The 20399-nt window shown below is 45.7% G+C and overlaps 1 protein-coding gene across 2 annotated transcripts in view; it reads right to left on the bottom strand.

Annotated features, from left to right (window-relative positions):
• The window catches only part of LOC122548313 (pre-B-cell leukemia transcription factor 1-like), a 214646-nt gene that overhangs the window by 49257 nt on the left and 144990 nt on the right, over positions 1–20399 (bottom strand). For both annotated transcript variants that reach the window (XM_087990288.1, XM_087990287.1), the window contains exons 7-8: positions 16894–16980; positions 9970–10082 (exon numbers count right to left, since the gene is read on the bottom strand). In XM_087990288.1, coding sequence (XP_087846414.1) covers positions 9970–10082; positions 16894–16980 — 200 coding nt within the window. The remainder of the gene's footprint in view (positions 1–9969; positions 10083–16893; positions 16981–20399) is intronic.

A 20399-nucleotide genomic window follows, 5' to 3' on the forward strand; every position in this document is an offset into this window, starting at 1 on the left:
ACAATGAAGATACTAATCTCTCCACAATGAAGGTACTCATCTCTCAACAGTGAAGGTACTAATCTCTCTACAACGAAGGCACTAATCTCTCTACAATGAAGGGACTAATCTCTCCATAACGAATTTACTGATCTCTCTGCAATGAAGGTATCAATCTGTCCACAAATGGTTGGAGGGCCTCTGCCAGTTAAAGCTCAATTTCTGATGCAAATAAAAATATTACTGGAGCTATTAAATGTTGCACCATTTAAATTTTTAAAGGACTGTTGTATTTATTCATCACAAATATGCGTAAGATCTGTTCAGCTAAATTAGTCAACAAAGAATCTGTTCAATTTCTGATTGCCTGGAATTGCAGCAGATATAACGCACAGAAACAGGCCATTTGGCCTAACCAGTCCATGTTGGTGCTTACCCTCCACTGCAGCCTCCTCCCACCTTTCCTCATTTAGATCCCCCACCCTAACCCTCTATTCCTTTCTCCCTCTCCTGCTGGTACAGTTTTCCCGCCAACCACAAAGATACTGTTAATTTCAACTATTCCCTGTGGGAGTGAGCACCACATTCTCTCTGCCCTCCAGCTGAACAGTTTTCTCCTGAATTCCCTGTTGGATTTCCTGGGGACTGTCTGATTTTGACGGTGTCTAGGTACACTCATCCCCACACGAGGAAACATTCTCTCTCCGTCTAGCTATCCATTCAACCAAAACCTCTCATTATTTGAAAAAGACTTACATGAGTCACCCGTCAGCCTTCATTTTCCAAGAGAGCAGAGACCTTGTCTGTTCATCTTTCCCCAGAGGTAAAACTCTCAGTCCTGATTTTATCCTTGTTAATCTGTTCTGGATCCTATCCACTGTCTCTATAATGTGATAGCCAAAACAGTCCCCAGTTCTCTCACTGGGAATTGTGGAGGGAGTAACTAAGATTAGATAAAAGTTTATTCTTACTTCAGTATTTTTCAATTCTGTTGTTCATTATATAAACCTTGATGCTCAGATTATTTTTGTTATAGCCTTACCAACCTGTGTTGCTGCTTTTAATGACTTGTGCGTTGGTCTGCTTGCATCCTCTTGCACCTCTATCTGATTTTAAAAGCACTAACTGACCTCCTTATTTTCGTTATTAAAATGTAATCCCTCTCAAGCTTAACCACACTGAGATGTGTCAGCTGGCTCTGAGTCCAGTCTGTCAGTTCTTGGGTGCGCTCGAGTAATTTGTTGCAGCCCTTGTAGTAATCTGTTGGCTATTTCACTTCAGCTTGGGCCGCCTGCAAATTTAAGCATTGCACCCTGTTACTTAATCCTAAAGTCTAAGTGGTTGACAAAGTTAGTGAATAGGACTGATCCTTAGGAGATGCCACCTCGAGCCATTGGGAGGTTGCTAAGGTGATAGGATGTTCCCTCTGAGCAGGACTGCCATTCAGTGGGCTGAATGGCCACACACAGCAGTCCTAAAGAGACTGCACAAATGCTGGTCAGCACCTAGCGAAGAGATGACCAGTGCTGCTACTCTCTACTTTGCGTCTTTCAGCCAGTTAGCTATCTGTTATAAGGATCGTCCCCTGGTACTAGATCGGCCTGGCTGCGAAAGGTGGTGCCTGAGGATCGGGGACTTTGCCATCGTTTGGGTCTGGTTGGTGAAGTGGAAGGGCATTGGCATTGATGAGGTAGGCCCAGCAGCGAGGGATGCGACTCGGACATTGTCGGGCCTGGCACCGGCAGCAGGTGAGGCGGCGGTGGAGGAGAGTCGGTCCAGTGGCAAAACAAAAATGGCGCCCGAGGATTGGCAATGTCAACGTTGGTTGGATCCAGTGTAGGCGGCAGCGGGTTGGCAGAGGAGGAATGACAGCGCAGGCATCGTTGGCTCGGGACCGAAGGATTCTCTTTAAGCTTTACCTTATTCTTAAAACAATTCCAAATGGCACTGGATCATGGCGACAGTGAAACAGCTTTCAATGTCTTCCTCACCACAAAATACATGTGACAAAAAATAAAGTCATTTTGTTTGTTTTTTAATCTTGGGAGGTGGAGCAAATTGCAAGGATGGGAAGGTCGTTGTATCGGGGGGAAAGCCCCCAGTGGAAGGAGCTGTGGACATGTGGAACACGCATCGTGACTCCCCGTGGAATAAATCCAGCAACTCACGTACAGAAACCATCCCCTCCCCCCGCCCCCCCCACCAAACCTTTCAGGAAGGGTGACCATCCTGAAATGGCACCTCTCTGTCTCTCTCCCCAGGCCTGTTTAGGCTGATCTCTCTTTGAGAACTCTTTGCAACCCCCACCTCTGGTTCACACCCGGCCTGGGTTAAAAGGTGGGAATGTAGTCGTTAGAAAGGAGAAGGCTAAAGGCATTCAGTGCCTGAACAATAGGATCAGTGGGCCTAGACTCCTGCCCCCCCGCCCCCACACAATATTCCCATACATTTTCCCTGTGCAGATGATGCATATATCCAGCAGCTTCTATTTTAAATTTCAACTTCCTACACGGTGGCTCAGTGGTTAGCACGGCTGCCTCACAGCGCCATTGTCCCAGGTTCAATTCCCACCTCATTCTCCCTGTGTCTGAGTGGGTTTCCTCCGGGTGCTCCGGTTTCCTCCCACAATCCAAAGATGTGCAGGTCAGGTGAATTGGCCGTGCTAAATTGCCCATAGTGTTAAGTAAAGGAGTAAATGTAGGGGAATGGGTCTGGGTGGGTTACGCTTCGGCGGGTCGGTGTGGACTTGTTGGGCCGAAGGGCCTGTTTCCACACTGTGGGAAATCTAATCTAATCTACACCCACAGAATTGCTCAGACCTTTGAGTACAGGAGTTGGGATGTTGTGCACGATGTTGGTGAGGCCCCTTCTGGACTACAGTGCCCAGATCTAGTCGCCGTGCTACGGGAAGGATATTATTAAATTGGAGAGGGTTCAGAAAAGATCTACCAGGATGTCTCCAGGAATGGAGGGCTTGAGATATAAGGAGAGGCTGGGGCTTTTCCTAGTGGAGCATAGGAGGTTGACCTGATAAGAGGTTTTATAAAATCATGAGGCGCATAGATAAAGTGAATAGCAAATGTCATTTTCCCTAGGATGTGGGATTTCAAAGTTAGGGCATGCATTTTTAAGATGAGAAGAGAAAGATTTAAGAAAGACTCGAGGGGCAATTTGTTTTACACAGAGAGTGGTTCATGTGTGGAATGAACTGCCGGAGGATGTGGGTGCAGTTACAAGGTTTAAAAAGCATTAAGGTAAGTAAATTAATAAGAAGTGTTTGGAGGGATATGGGCCAAGCACAGGCAGGTGGGACTAGTTCAGTCTGGGATTATGGTCGGCACGGACTGGTTGGACCCAAGGGTCTGTTTCCGAGCTGGATGAGTCTAAGGCTCTACGAGAATTTCCCCGTTATTGAATGGTTAGCTATCCTGTTAAAAGCTTATCAGCATTCACAGAAGGTGAATGCTAATTTCCAAACTGACATCCAATTGTTGGCAGCAGCCTACTCAATATCCAAAGTTAATTACTTGCCATTTATAAATCACTAATGGTGTCGCCCAATAATTTCCCTTCCATCACACAAAGATAAGGAGTTAAATATAAGTCACAGCAGGCCTTAATATGTGAAGGTAATTATTTCCCATTGAATTCGGCTAAGCTTTGTTGACAATTCTGAGCTAAGCGCATCCGCAAATATAGCCGCCATGGTCTGTGAGCCATGATCTTAGATAGAATGCTGAACAGCATGGTGTAAAGTCAACAATCTCTCCACCAACATCAGCCAAACGAAGGAGCTGGTCATTGACTTCAGGAAGTGGAGTGGAGGGCACGACCCCTGCCAGCACCAATGGGGCTGAGGTGGAGGTGATCCAGAGCGTCACATTCCTGGGAGTGACGATCACCAACGATCTGTCCTGGTCCACCCAGGGTGGCACTACCAGTAAGAAAGCACAATATTGCCTCTACTTCCTCAGGAGATGAAGGAAATTCGGCAGGTCCACAAAGACTCTGACTAGTTTTTATAGACGCACCATAGAAAGCATCCTGCCTCGATGCATCAGAGCTGGGTATGGCAACTACTTTTCCAAAGACTGTAAGAAACTACAGAGAGCAGTGAACACAGCTCAGTCCATCACACAAACCAGCTTTCCATCCACTAATTCCATCTATACTTCCCACTGCCTCAGGAAAGCAAGCAACATAATCAAAGGCCCCTCCCACCCTGGTTATACTCTCTTCCACCATCTTCTGTTGGGCAGAAGATATAAAGGTTTGTATACAGGTATGAACAGATTCAAGAACAGCTTCTCCCCCGCTGTTATCAGACTCTTGAACGGACTTCTTTAATGTTAATGTTGATCTCTCTCTGCACTTTCTCAGCAGCTGTAACAGTGTATCCTGCACTCAGCTCTGTTACCCTGATGCACTTGTATACTATGATCTGACCGTAAAGCACGGAAGGCAACACTTTTCACTGTAGTTCAGTACACGGGACAGTAACAAATCAAATCAAATCAGTGTCTAATGCTCTCAGCTCAAAGGCATAAGGAAGGAGAATAAAACATTGCTTCAGAGCTTTGACACAAAACTCAAGGAGTGAAGTCAATGCAGTCAAGGGAGTTTGAATGAGATGTTAGATATCAGTCTGATCAGATCAATGGTAGGCCCCACAGGAGCAAAGGAACTTTTTCTTTGTGTCTCAAACAGTAATTTACGCCTCAGTCAGCCACAGGAAAAGAGATCATCCGTTTGTGATCATTTTGCTGTTACTAGATCCTTGCTGTGTGTCCAATTGGTTGCAACAGTTCTACTATGTCAAGAGTGACTACATTTCCAAAATACTTCAGTGGTTTCAAAGTGCTTTGGGACATCTTGTAAACATGAAAGGCGCTAGGCAAACGCATGACTTTATGTTGTATCTTTCTCCGTTCTCCTTACATTCTACAGGCCAATGGTGACTGTTATTTCACACACAAATTCAGTGAAAGAGTGAGGAGAAAATTTTGAAACCCCCTGATCTCCTCAGTAATATTCCAGTCTGTAACTCACTCCCAGGTATCTGTTAATCCAGATATAAAACCCACTGATCTCCTCGATTAGATTCCAGCCTGTAACTCGTTCCCAGGTATCTTTTATTCCAGATATAAAACCCCTGGTCTCCTCAATTAGATTCCAGTCTGTAACTTACTCATGGGTTTCTGTTATTCTCTTTGTAAACCCCCTGAACCCCTCAATTAGATTCCAGTCTGTAACACATTCCCAGGTATCTGTAATTCTATATGTAAAACCATCTGATCTCTTCAATTCAATTCCAGTCTGTAACTCACTCCGGAGTATCCATTATAGTATATATAAACTCCTGAACCCTTTGATTAGATTCCACTCCATAGCTCACTCCCAAGTATCTGTTATTCTCTACGTAAAGCCCCCAATCTCCTCGATTAGGTTCCAGTCTGTAACTCACTCCTGGGTGACTGTTATTCTAAATATATATAAACCCCCGGTCTGTTTGATTAGATTCCAGTCTATAACTGATTCACAAATATCTGTTATTCAACATATAAACCCCTGAACCCTTCAAATAGATTCCAATCTGTAACTCACTCCCGGGTATCTGTTATTCTGTATATAAAGCGCACAGAAACCCTCAATTAGATTCCAATCTGTAACTCACTCCTTAGTATCTATTATTCTGTATATAATGCATATGAAGCCCTCAATTAGATTCTGGATTGAACTCACTCCCGGGTAACTGTTATTCTATATATAAACCACACTGAACCCCTCAATTAGGTTCCAGTCTAACTCCCTCCCGGGTATCTGTTATTCTATATATAAACCACACTGAACCCCTCAATTAGGTTCCAGTCTAACTCACTCCCGGGTATCTGTTATTCTATATATAAACCACACGGAACCCCTCAATTAGGTTCCAGTCTAACTCCCTCCCGGGTATCTGTTATTCTATATATAAACCACACTGAACCCCTCAATTAGGTTCCAGTCTAACTCCCTCCCGGGTATCTGTTATTCTATATATAAACCACACTGAACCCCACAATTAGGTTCCAGTCTAACTCACTCCCGGGTATCTGTTATTCTATATATAAACCACACTGAACCCCACAATTAGGTTCCAGTCTAACTCCCTCCCGGGTATCTGTTATTCAATATATAAACCACACTGAACCCCACAATTAGGTTCCAGTCTAACTCCCTCCCGGGTATCTGTTATTCTATATATAAACCACACTGAACCCCACAATTAGGTTCCAGTCTAACTCCCTCCCGCGTATCTGTTATTCTATATATAAACCACACTAAACCCCTCAATTAGGTTCCAATCTAACTCCCTCCCGGGTATCTGTTATTCTATATATAAACCACACTGAACCCCTCAATGAGGTTCCGGTCTAACTCCCTCCCGGGTATCTGTTATTCTATATATAAACCACACTGAACCCCTCAATTAGGTTCCAGTATAACTCCCTCCCGGGTCTCTGTTATTCTATATATAAACCACACTGAACCCCACAATTAGGTTCCAGTCTAACTCACTCCCGGGTATCTGTTATTCTATATATAAACCACACTGAACCCCTCAATTAGGTTCCAGTCTAACTCCCTCCCGGGTATCTATTATTCTATATATAAACCACACTGAACCCCACAATTAGGTTCCAATCTAACTCACTCCCGGGTATCTGTTATTCTATATATAAACCACACTGAACCCCTCAATTAGGTTCCAGTCTAACTCCCTCCCGGGTATCTGTTATTCAATATATAAACCACACTGAACCCCACAATTAGGTTCCAGTCTAACTCACTCCTGGGTATCTGTTATTCAATATATAAACCACACTGAACCCCACAATTAGGTTCCAGTCTAACTCACTCCCGGGTATCTGTTATTCTATATATAAACCACACTGAACCCCACAATTAGGTTCCAGTCTAACTCCCTCCCGGGTATCTGTTATTCTATATATAAACCACACTGAACCCCACAATTAGGTTCCAGTCTAACTCACTCCCGGGTATCTGTTATTCTATATATAAACCACACTGAACCCCTCAATTAGGTTCCAGTCTAACTCCCTCCCGGGTATCTGTTATTCTATATATAAACCACACTGAACCCCACAATTAGGTTCCAGTCTAACTCACTCCCGCGTATCTGTTATTCTATATATAAACCACACTGAACCCCACAATTAGGTTCCAGTCTAACTCCCTCCCGGGTCTCTGTTATTCTATATATAAACCACACTGAACCCCTCAATTAGGTTCCAGTCTAACTCCCTCCCGGGTATCTGTTATTCTATATATAAACCACACTGAACCCCACAATTAGGTTCCAGTCTAACTCACTCCCGGGTATCTGTTATTCTATATATAAACCACACTGAACCCCTCAATTAGGTTCCAATCTAACTCCCTCCCGGGTATCTGTTATTCTATATATAAACCACACTGAACCCCTCAATGAGGTTCCAGTCTAACTCCCTCCCGGGTATCTGTTATTCTATATATAAACCACACTGAACCCCTCAATTAGGTTCCAGTATAACTCCCTCCCGGGTCTCTGTTATTCTATATATAAACCACACTGAACCCCACAATTAGGTTCCAGTCTAACTCACTCCCGGGTATCTGTTATTCTATATATAAACCACACTGAACCCCTCAATTAGGTTCCAGTCTAACTCCCTCCCGGGTATCTGTTATTCTATATATAAACCACACTGAACCCCACAATTAGGTTCCAATCTAACTCACTCCCGGGTATCTGTTATTCTATATATAAACCACACTGAACCCCTCAATTAGGTTCCAGTCTAACTCCCTCCCGGGTATCTGTTATTCAATATATAAACCACACTGAACCCCACAATTAGGTTCCAGTCTAACTCACTCCTGGGTATCTGTTATTCAATATATAAACCACACTGAACCCCACAATTAGGTTCCAGTCTAACTCACTCCTGGGTATCTGTTATTCAATATATAAACCACACTGAACCCCACAATTAGGTTCCAGTCTAACTCACTCCCGGGTATCTGTTATTCAATATATAAACCACACTGAACCCCACAATTAGGTTCCAGTCTAACTCACTCCTGGGTATCTGTTATTCAATATATAATCCACACTGAACCCCACAATTAGGTTCCAGTCTAACTCACTCCCGGGTATCTGTTATTCTATATATAAACCACACTGAACCCCACAATTAGGTTCCAGTCTAACTCCCTCCCGGGTATCTGTTATTCTATATATAAACCACACTGAACCCCACAATTAGGTTCCAGTCTAACTCACTCCCGGGTATCTGTTATTCTATATATAAACCACACTGAACCCCTCAATTAGGTTCCAGTCTAACTCCCTCCCGGGTATCTGTTATTCTATATATAAACCACACTGAACCCCTCAATTAGGTTCCAGTCTAACTCACTCCCGGGTATCTGTTATTCTATATATAAACCACACTGAACCCCACAATTAGGTTCCAGTCTAACTCCCTCCCGTGTATCTGTTATTCTATATATAAACCACACTGAACCCCACAATTAGGTTCCAGTCTAACTCACTCCCGGGTATCTGTTATTCTATATATAAACCACACTGAACCCCACAATTAGGTTCCAGTCTAACTCCCTCCCGGGTATCTGTTATTCTATATATAAACCACACTGAACCCCACAATTAGGTTCCAATCTAACTCACTCCCGCGTATCTGTTATTTGATATATAAACCACACTGAACCCCACAATTAGGTTCCAATCTAACTCCCTCCCGGGTATCTGTTATTCTATATATAAACCACACTGAACCCCACAATTAGGTTCCAGTCTAACTCACTCCCGGGTATCTGTTATTCTATATATAAACCACACTGAACCCCACAATTAGGTTCCAGTCTAACTCACTCCCGGGTATCTGTTATTCTATATATAAACCACACTGAACCCCACAATTAGGTTCCAGTCTAACTCACTCCCGGGTCTCTGTTATTCTATATATAAACCACACTGAACCCCACAATTAGGTTCCAGTCTAACTCACTCCTGGGTATCTGTTATTCTATATATAAACCACACTGAACCCCACAATTAGGTTCCAGTCTAACTCACTCCCGGGTATCTGTTATTCTATATATAAACCACACTGAACCCCACAATTAGGTTCCAGTCTAACTCACTCCCGGGTATCTGTTATTCAATATATAAACCACACTGAACCCCACAATTAGGTTCCAGTCTAACTCACTCCCGGGTATCTGTTATTCAATATATAAACCACACTGAACCCCACAATTAGGTTCCAGTCTAACTCACTCCTGGGTATCTGTTATTCTATATATAAACCACACTGAACCCCACAATTAGGTTCCAGTCTAACTCCCTCCCGGGTATCTGTTATTCTATATATAAACCACACTGAACCCCACAATTAGGTTCCAGTCTAACTCACTCCCGGGTATCTGTTATTCTATATATAAACCACACTGAACCCCACAATTAGGTTCCAGTCTAACTCACTCCCGGGTATCTGATATTCTATATATAAACCACACTGAACCCCACAATTAGGTTCCAGTCTAACTCACTCCTGGGTATCTGATATTCTATATATAAACCACACTGAACCCCACAATTAGGTTCCAGTCTAACTCACTCCCGGGTATCTGTTATTCTATATATAAACACCACAAACCCCTTAATTAGATTTCAGTCTGTAACTCACTCCTGAGTGTCTGTTGTTCTATTATAAATCCCTGATCCGGTGGATTAGATTGCAACTCATTCCCAGGTATCTGTTATTCTATATATAAATGTCTCCAACCCCTTCCAAAAGATGTGTTCTCATCTCCTGTCTGGCCTACCCTCCGTTCCCCCACCCCCCCGATCTCCCATCAAAGACAGCATGCCTGAATATATCAAGCTCTGTATATTTGACAGCAGTTTCTGATGTTTCCTACCTGTAGCTGCACATTAGCTCCGACCTGGACTGCCTGGTAAGAATCCCCATTCAGAGCCTGCATGCTCATGTACAGATCTCCTGTGCCAGCCATGTTATACGATGTCGACGAACCTGCCGAATAGAAAGGTAGTCCCTGTGTGAACAGGTTTGCAGCAGCGCCATCGCCTTCAAATCCCATTGGCCAACAACATATCCTTCTTTAGCTGAAGGATTCCCAAGGATTGAGCATCGAAAACTCTCTGAGCTCGACGTCATCTCAGGTCCACCATCCCCTTAGAAGAAGATTCAGCTCATCGACTTGGCCAGTTCCTCATTCTGAGATTGAGGGCCCTGGGTCTTAAACTCTACAAACATCGGAGGCAACCTCCCGTCTCAACAAGCCCCTGAACGATTTCACCTCTTTGACACTCTGGGGAATCTGAGCTCCATCGACTCAGTCTTTCCTATCTCTGTCCACAATCTCCTCTACTGTGTGTCTTGAGTTGTCGTGACACCCTTTCCAGCACTTCCCTTATGTAAAGGAAGTCAGAACCATGCACAGTGCTCTTGGTATGATCTCACTAAGGCCTTGTGTAACCGCAGAGTCTCCAGTTTTGCTCTTATAAAGGGAAACATACCATTTTCTTGACTAATTGCAGCTACAACCAACATTTTGCGTGCGCAAGGACATCTGATCTCACGGAGAACCAACCCTCGAGTCAACAGCATTTGAAAATAGTCTGTCTTTCCCTTTCTCTTGTTAATTTGGTAAAACCAGCTTTTTTCCACATGGTATAGCCTCTGTCCCTTTGCCACACCTTACTGCCTGCCTGCCCGCTTTAGCAGTCCCTTTCTGTCTTGCTGGATTCTAGCTTTTGCCAGAAAACTTGGGAATTCATTTCCTCATCTAAGCCACTGACCATAGGTGATAAAGATTTGAGATCCATGTGATGATTTTTCACTCGTTATCGCTTGCCAACGCAAGAAACGGCCTGTTTACTTTTCACCTCCAGTTTCTGTCCTTTACCCAATTCATCCATTCAAGCTAATGTTATCCAAGTTCTATCAGCACGAATTTTTATATACCCATCCTGTCTTGCATCTTACTATCATCATAGGCTCCCGACAGGACAGAAACAGGCCATTTAGCCCACCAGGGCCTGCAGCGATCCTCTGAACAGCAGCCCACCTAGACCCATGCAATCCCACCCTATCCCTGTAACCCTGCATTTCCCATAGCTAACCCACCCAGCCTGCAAATCCCTGAACACTATGGGCAATTTGACATGTTTGATTCACCTAACCTGCATATCTTTGGACTGTGGGAGGAAACTGGAGCACCCAAAGGAACCCACGCAGACACGGGGAGAAGGTACAAACTCCACACAGACAGTCGCCTGAGGCGGGAATCGAACTCGGGTCACTGACGCTGTGAGGCAGTGGTGCTAACCACTGAGCCACTGTACTGTGAATCGTCTCTGAACCCAAATGCACAAAATTCACTTGGTCTCATCAATCAATGCTTTTACATCCTCAGGGAAACGCCAACAGCTTGGTCAAACATGATTTCCCTTGTACAATTACCTGCTGACATTGTGTAACCATATCACCATCTTCCCAGGGGCCGCTTAACATTCCCTTAAAAAGGGCAGCACGGTGGCTCAGTGGTTAGCACTGCTGCCTCACAGCACCAGGGACCCAAGTTCGATTTCAGCCTCCGGCGACTGTCTGAGTGGGGTTTGCACATTCTCCCCGTGTCTGCGTGAGTTTCCTCCAGGTGCTCCGGTTTCCTCCCACAGTCCAAAGATGTGCAGGTCAGGTGAATTGGCCACGCCAAATTGTCCATAGTGTTAGGTGCATTAGTCAGAGAGAATTGGGTCTGGATGGGTTACTCTTCGGTGGGTCAGCATGGACTTATTGGGCCAAAGGGCCTGTTTCTATACTGTAGGGAATCTAATCTAATCTAATCTATTGTACATGGGGTGTGGAAGGGGGTTAAATGGGTGGATAGAACGTGTGATAGGGGAGAGTGTACACGGGGTGGGGAAGGGGGTTAAATGGGTGGGTGGGTGTGTGATAGGGGAGAGTGTACATAGGGTGTGGAAGGGGGTTAAATGGGTGGGTAGAGTGTGTGATAGGGGAGAGTGTACACGGGGTGGGGAAGGAGGTTAAATGGGTAGGTGGGTGTGTGATAGGGGAGAGTGTACATGGGGTGTGGAAGGGGGTTAAATGGTTGGGTGGGTGTGTGATTGGGGAGAGTGTACATGGGGTGGGGAAGGGGGTTAAATGGGTGGGTGGGTGTGTGATGGGGAGAGTGTACATGGGGTGGGGAAGGGGGATTAAATGGGTGGGTGTGTGATTGGGGAGGGTGTACATGGGGTGGGGAAGGGGGATTAAATGGGTGTGTAGGTGTGTGATAGGGGAGAGTGTACATGGGGTGTGGAAGGGGGTTAAATGGTTGGGTGGGTGTGTGATAGGGAGAGTGTACATGGGGTGGGGAAGGGGGTTAAATGGGTGGGTGGGTGTGTGATTGGGGAGGGTGTACATGGGGTGGGGAAGGGGGTTAAATGGGTGGGTGGGTGTGTGATTGGGGAGGGTGTACATGGGGTGGGGAAGGGGGTTAAATGGGTGGGTGGGTGTGTGATTGGGGAGGGTGTACATGGGGTGGGGAAGGGGGTTAAATGGGTGGGTGGGTGTGTGATTGGGGAGGGTGTACATGGGGTGGGGAAGGGGGTTAAATGGGTGGGTGGGTGTGTGATTGGGGAGGGTGTACATGGGGTGGGGAAGGGTGATTAAATGGGTGGGTGGGTGTGTGATTGGGGAGGGTGTACATGGGGTGGGAATGGGGATTAAGTGGGTGGGTGGGTGTGTGATTGGGGAGAGTGTACATGGGGTGGGGAAGGGGGTTAAATGGGTGGGTGGGTGTGTGATTGGGGAGGGTGTACATGGGGTGGGGAAGGGGGTTAAATGGGTGGGTGGGTGTGTGATTGGGGAGGGTGTACATGGGGTGGGGAAGGGGGTTAAATGGGTGGGTGGGTGTGTGATTGGGGAGGGTGTACATGGGGTGGGGAAGGGGGATTAAGTGGGTGGGTGGGTGTGTGATTGGGGAGAGTGTACATGGGGTGGGGAAGGGGGTTAAATGGGTGGGTGGGTGTGTGATTGGGGAGGGTGTACATGGGGTGGGGAAGGGGGTTAAATGGGTGGGTGGGTGTGTGATTGGGGAGGGTGTACATGGGGTGGGGAAGGGGGTTAAATGGGTGGGTGGGTGTGTGATTGGGGAGGGTGTACATGGGGTGGGGAAGGGGATTAAATGGGTGGGTGGGTGTGTGATTGGGGAGGGTGTACATGGGGTGGGGAAGGGGGTTAAATGGGTGGGTGGGTGTGTGATTGGGGAGGGTGTACATGGGGTGGGGAAGGGGGTTAAGTGGGTGGGTGTAGAGTGTCAGTGATAGGGGAGAGTGTACTTGGGAGTCGGACAAAATGGGCTGATATCCCACATCTTTTCGGTTCTGTTAAATTTGTAACAGAGCTCACTTTAGGTCGATGAAGATAGAGCAGTGGATGTGGTGTACATGGATTTTACCAAGGTTCCCTATGGTAGGCTCATTCGGAAAGTAAGGAGGCAAGGGATACAGGGAAACCTGGCTGTCCGAATACAGAATTGGCTGGCCCATAGATGACAGTGGGTGGTGGTAGATGGAAAGTATCCAGCCTGGAGCTCGGAGACCAATGGTGCTCTGCAGCGATCTGTTCTGGGTCCTCTGCTCTTCGTGATTTTTATAAATGCTTGGATGAGGGAGTGGAAGGATGGGTTAGTAGGTTTGCTGATGACATGAAGGTTGGTGGAGTTGTGGATTGGTGGAGGGCTGTTGTAGCTTGCAACGAGACATTAACAGGATGCAGTGCTGGGCTGAGAAGTGGCAGATAGAGTTCAGCTTGGAAAAGTGTGAAATGATTCACTATGGAAGGTCGAATTTGAATGCAGAATACAGGATTAAAGGCAGTATTCTTGGCATTGTGGAGGAACAGAGGGATCTTGGGGCCCATGACCATAGATCCCTCAAAGTCACCACCCAAGTTGATAGGGTTGTTACAGGTTTATGGTGTTATTTATAGAGTTGCATAGCACGGAAACAGACCCTTCAATCCATCTCGTTCATGCTGCCAGGTTTCCCAACTAAACTAGTCCCACCTGCCTGCATTTTGTCCATATTCCTTTAACCCTTTCCTATTCATCTTCCTGTCCAAATGTCATTGAAATATTGTAACAGTACCTGCATCTACCACTTCTTCTGGCAGTTCATTCCAGATATGAACCATCCTCTGTATAAAAAGGTTACCCCTCAGATCCCTTTTAAATCTTTCTCCTCTCACCTTAAAAATATGTCTTCCAGTTTTGAAGTCCCTGACCCCAGGGAAAAGACCTTGTCTATTCACCTTATTTATGTCCCTCATGATTTTATACACCTCTATATGATCACCCCCTCAGCCTCCTAAGCTCCAGTGAAAAATGTCCCAGCCTATCCAGCTTCTCCTTATAACTCAAACCCTCCAGTCCCAGTAACGTCCTTGTAAATCTTTTCCACACCCTCTTCAATTTATTAATATCCTTCCAAATTTGACCTAATGCCTGTTTATGTGGCTTACTCCTATACTTTGCTTGGTAAGACTCCTCCAACCTTTGATCACTCATGGACCCTTCAATTTTCCCACTCCTGCTATTTGTACATCATACTTTAGCCTTGGCTCTGGTTACTAAAACCTTCCCTTCTCCACTTAGCTCTACACATCTAAAACCTGCTTGAAATCCGTCTTAAAATCCTCCTAAATCGTTGTTTCAATTGCTCTGTGTGTATTGTTCGTTGATTTGTACTTCATTTGCCTTACTGCTGTCATTCCACCTTCACATCCTAAAAGGTTGCTTGAGTTGATCTCTACATGAGTGGCAACTGGTAAGAAGGGAACAGAGTACTTCATAAACATACCAGTTCTTTCTTGCCTTGCAATCCAACTAAAGGAGACACACTCAACATTATCACTGGAAACAAACAGGAATAATATAGGTTTGGATCTAATGTTTAGAATAGGGTCAGACTGATTTTCGGGCAAGTGCAACATTACAAGTGAGGAGGGCTGTTGTCGGCTGCAAAGGGACTTAGATATGATGCAGAGCTGGGCTGAGGAGTGGCAGATGGAGTTCAACCCTGCCAAGTGTGAGGTTGTCCATTTTGGAAAGACAAATAAGAATGCGGAATACAGGGTTAATGGTAAGGTTCTTAGTAAGGTGGAGGAGCAGAGGGATCTTGGGGTCTATGTTCATAGATCTTTGAAAGTTGCCACTCAGGTGGATAGAGCTTGTAAGAAGGCCTATGGTGTATTATCGTTCATTAGCAGAGGGATTGAATTCAAGAGTCGTGAGGTGATGTTGCAGCTGTACAGGACCTTGGTAAGGCCACATTTGGAGTACTGTGTGCAGTTCTGGTCACCTCATTTTAGGAAAGATGTGGAAGCTTTGGAGAGGGTGCAGAGGAGATTTACCAGGATGTTGCCTGGAATGGAGACTAGGTCGTACGAGGATAGGTTGAGAGTGCTAGGCCTTTTCTCATTGGAACGGTGAAGGATGAGGGGTGACTTGATAGAGGTTTATAAGATGATCAGGGGAATAGATAGGGGAGTAGACAGTCAGAGACTTTTTCCCCGGGTACAACAGAGTGTTACAAGGGGACATAAATTTAAGGTGAAGGGTGGAAGGTATAGGGGGATGTCAGGGGTAGGTTCTTTACCCAGAGAGTGGTGGGGGCATGGAATGCGCTGCCTGTGGGAGTGGCAGAGTCAGAATCATTGGTGACCTTTAAGTGGCAATTGGATAGGTACATGGATAGGTGCTTAAGCTAGGACAAATGTTCGGCACAACATCGTGGGCCCAAGGGCCTGTTCTATGCTGTATTGTTCTATGTTCTATGTACAAGTCATTTATTTATATAATGTAATGAAACATACCAAGGTATTTCACAGACACAACATAAAACTAAATGCAGGTTGTTCTGCTATAACGCACATTTCATCAACACAAATTGGCTATAATGCGATTGATGAATTGTGGACATTGTTTAGATAATGTGACCTTTCTACTGAAACGGTATAGCGATTTTTATTAGCGATCTCCTGCTGCAGAGGGATTGAGTTTAAGAGCTCTGAGGTTAAGCTGCACCTCTTCAGAGCCCTGGTTAGACCTCACTTGGAATATTGTGTTCAGTTCTGGTCACCTCATTACAGGAAGGATGTGGAAGATTTAGAGAGGGTGTAGAGGAGATTTACCAGGATGCTGCCTGGGCTGGAGGGTATGTCTTATGAAGAAAGGTTGAGGGAACTAGGGCTTTTCTCATTGGAACAAAGAAGGATGAGGGGTGACTTGATAGAGGTGTACAAGATGATGAGAGGATAGAGTGGATAGTCAGAGACTTTTTCCCAGGGCGGAAATGGCTATCATGAGGGGGCATAATTTCAAGGTGACTGGAGGAAGGTTTAGGGGAGATGTCAGAGGTTGGTTCTTTACACAGAGAGTGATGGGTGTGTGAAATGCACTACCGGCAGTGGTAGTAGTGTCAGATACATTAGGGACACTTAATGGATAGGCAGATGGATGATAGTCAAATGTGGGGTATGTAGGTTAGTTTGACCTTAAGGTAGGATAGAAGGCCAGCACAACATCAAGGGCTGAAGGGCCTGTACTGTGTTGAACAGTTCCATATTCTATATGTTTAACAGTTTCATTGACAGACTATCATTTGATCTGACTTACACCCAATGAGCAAACTCTAACAAGGCGATAAAATCTTACAGGAGATCCGCCATGGTGAGATGGTGAGAGTTTCACGTCGTGTGGTTGCAACGCCCATCCTCCCAATCCAGCACCCCAGTAAAACAACCCATCAACACTCACTCTCTAAGCTCGTACACAAGGTCCGCCCTGGGGGTCTTGGTGCTGGAGGGCTATTGCCTCCCATTGACCTGTAGCACGATTCTGTACCTACAGAGAGAGAGAGAGAGATAATTCACAGAAGGCCCACAGCCTGCAAGGAATATTGATTGCAAATATACTTCTCCATGGTAAGTTTGCCTTCAATGTGATGGACGAAACTGGGCAGGATAGCTTGCAAACTGTCCTCTCAGTGACCTCAAGCTTACAGAGATGCCTGGACTGTCTCACATACTCATTCTAATGCATTCCAGGGGACCTCAGCCTTTGTTCCAGTCAGCCGCTGTGTGCTCTTTTAAAGAGACATGTGGACTACACGCTGGGAAATCTTCCGTCCCGTTTGAGAGAGAGAGGCGATAAATGCTCATTCATCCCCTCACTGGGTGTGGGAGCTGGTTGTGTGAAATACCTGACTCCAGACGGTAATCCAGTTTCTCTCTCTCTCTCTACGCAGTTGCTGCCTTTTTTAATTTCACTCACTTTACCATCGCCATCTTGTCCAGTCTGAGTGAGGTTTGAGGCAAACCAGCTGGAAGCGAACTTTCTGTCCATCTTCAGGTCCATGTGATAAAGAGAGAGAGAGAGGAGATGGGGGAAAAGAGGAGATGGAGAAAGAGAGAGAGAGGCAAAGTGAAGGGTCCAACACGTGACAAAAGAAATTGAAATATGGATTGCAGTGAGATAGGTGAAGACGGACAGAGATATACAGTATAATATGGAGTGAGACGGTGAGTGAGAAACAAGCAGAGCAATGTGACTTAATTCTGATAATGGAACCTGTACATTTTTATTGCTTGCTCTCTCTCGGCTAAACAAGTAGGAGGCTGGAAGAACACAGCAAGCCAGGCAGCATCAGGAGGTGGAGAAGTCAATGTCTCGGGTATAACTCTTCTTCAGGACTGGGGCGGGGGGTGAAAGAGGAGCTGCAGATAAACTGGAGGTTGTGGGAGGTAACAGAGTGGTGAGGTGGGGATAGGTGGAGACAGGTAGAGGGTCCGACCTGGTTGGTCGATGGGAGGGATGAATCCAGTAGGTGGCTGAGAGGAATAGAAGGGAAGGGTCTCTTTAGGCTACCATAGTTAATCCATAGTCTATATTTGTATAACAAAAAATGGTCTGTTGGCTATTCTTCTTTATTATTGACAAGATTACTGAAATATAACTTCTTTCCTTCATTTCTCTATTCTATAACTAAGGATAGTACCTAGGTACCTTCGTACTTCAAATGACACTGTAAGTGGTCTTTTATAGCGACATGTGGACTACACGCTGGGAAATCTTCCGTCCTGTCTGAGAGAGATGATAACTGCTCATTGGTCCCCGTACTGGGTGTGGGAGCTGGTGGATGAAATACCTGGTCCCCGGACTCCAAACAGCAACTCTGTTTCTCTCTCTCTACGCAGATGCTGCCTCTTTTCATTTCACTCACTTTACTGTCGTCATCTCATCCACTCTGAGCGAGGTTTGTAAACCTTTCACTGCACTCATGTGAGTACATGAGACAATAAGGCTAATTCAATTCAGTTCACTGTTGCTAGGTGCGTTCCTGTAAATCCTTCATTCCTTTGAGCCTACGTACCTACTGTACCACTGGCTCCAGACTTCTTAATATTCCCACAGACCTTCACTGAGATCCACCCTGAAATACATCACAGGATCAGCCATGTAATGATTGTAGTGTTTTAGCAACGACATGATCTGTAACTCTGTACCCACAGGACACACTCTGCCTGGTGTAGGATGGGGCAACATGGGGCGGTTTGCTCCTTCACAACATGACCGAGGTGGCTCAGTGGTTAGCACTGCAGCCTCACAGCGCCAGGGACCCGGGTTCAATTCCCGCCTCGGGTGACTGTCTGTGTGGTTTGTACATTCTCCCCGTGTCTGCGTGAGTTTACTCCGAGTGCTCCAGTTTTCTCCGAGGATGTGCAGGCCAGGTGAATTAGCCAGGCTAAATTGCCCATAGGTTAGGTTAGTCAGGGCTAAATATAGAAAATGGAGGGTAGGTGAATGAGTCTGGGTGGGCTACCTCTCCTAAAGGCCATTGTGGATTTGTTGGGCCAAACGGCCTGTTTCCATACCGTAGGGATTCTATTCTCTAACCAAACCACAAGGGGACAAAAATGGAACTTAATTTCACAAAACGTGTGGTAAAAGGCATCAAAAGGCAGACCATTACTTCACTGGAGAGAGAGATCCCAAAAGCAGGGCAGCGCAGAGGGATCTGGGTGTTCTTGCACGAGAGACACAAAAGGTTAGCATGCAGGTGCAGCAAGTCAGTGGAAATTCGCCAGTGGTTTGGAGTTTAAAAATAGGGAAGTCGTGTTCCAATTGTACAGGGGGTTAGTGAGGCTGCGTTCACAGGTTTGATCTCCGTATTTAAGAAAGGATATCCCAGTGCAGGGGCAGTTTGGAAGAGTTTGACTGGGCAGATTTCTAGGACCAAGGGGCAGGTTTGTCAATCGTGGTTCCACAAGTTGAGGCCTTCACCCATGAGAGTTTGGAAAAATGAGGGAAAATGTCCAGAATGCTTTGCTCCAGAGGGTGGGTGGGGGCTGAAAGTATTCCCAGAGGAGATTTTGACACATCAGGGGAGTCGATGGCTACAAGGAACTGAGGCCTAGGACAGATCAGCCATGATCTAATATGGGGCAAGTGTGTGGGACCGAATGGCCTATTTCTACACCTATTTCTTAAGTTATTGGGGTATTGAGGCACTCTGGTATTGCTAGTACGGTCAGGTTGTCCTAATCTACCTAACCCACCCTCCGTCCATTACAGCTGTGGGCTTCGTCTTGGCCTGATGACTCAACACCAATTTTTCAGATATTCCACCACACCCCAATGCCCAGGAAGTGTCTGTCTACTTGCACATTACCAAGACTTGAATTGTCTCTTTCCTGCTGTTTTAAGAAATGGTCCTGAAAGACATTTGTACTCATTTTCCGAGCTGCCTTTCTTAAGATGCATCTAATCTACATGTAAATTAAAATCTTCCATCATTATTGCTGCATCTTACTTATCCACTTGTGTGCAATTCTGGTCTCCTTCCTATCAGAAGGATGTTGTGAAACTTGAAAGGGTTCAGAAAAGATTTACAAGGACGTTGGCAGGGTTGGAGGATTTGAGCTATGCGGAGAGGTTGAATAGGCTGGGGATGTTTTCCCTGGAGTGTCAGAGGCTGAGGGGGTGGCCTTATAGATGTTTATAAAATCTTGAGGGACATGGATAGGATAAATAGATAAGGTCTTTTCCCTGGGGTGGGGGAGTCCAGAACTAGAGGGCATAGGTTTAGGGTGAGTGGGGAAAGATATAAAAGGGACCGAAGGACAACTTTTTCACGCAGAGAGTGGTATGAATATGGATGAGCTGCCAGAGGAAGTGGTGGAGGCTGGTACATTTACGACATTTAAAAGGCATCTGGATGGGTATATGAATAGAAAGGGTTTGGAGGGATATGGGCTGGGTGC

Source organism: Chiloscyllium plagiosum, unplaced genomic scaffold (assembly GCF_037043375.1).
Source record: "Chiloscyllium plagiosum isolate Xiang-an unplaced genomic scaffold, Cpla_swu_hap1 HiC_scaffold_9, whole genome shotgun sequence".
Taxonomy (NCBI): domain Eukaryota; kingdom Metazoa; phylum Chordata; class Chondrichthyes; order Orectolobiformes; family Hemiscylliidae; genus Chiloscyllium; species Chiloscyllium plagiosum.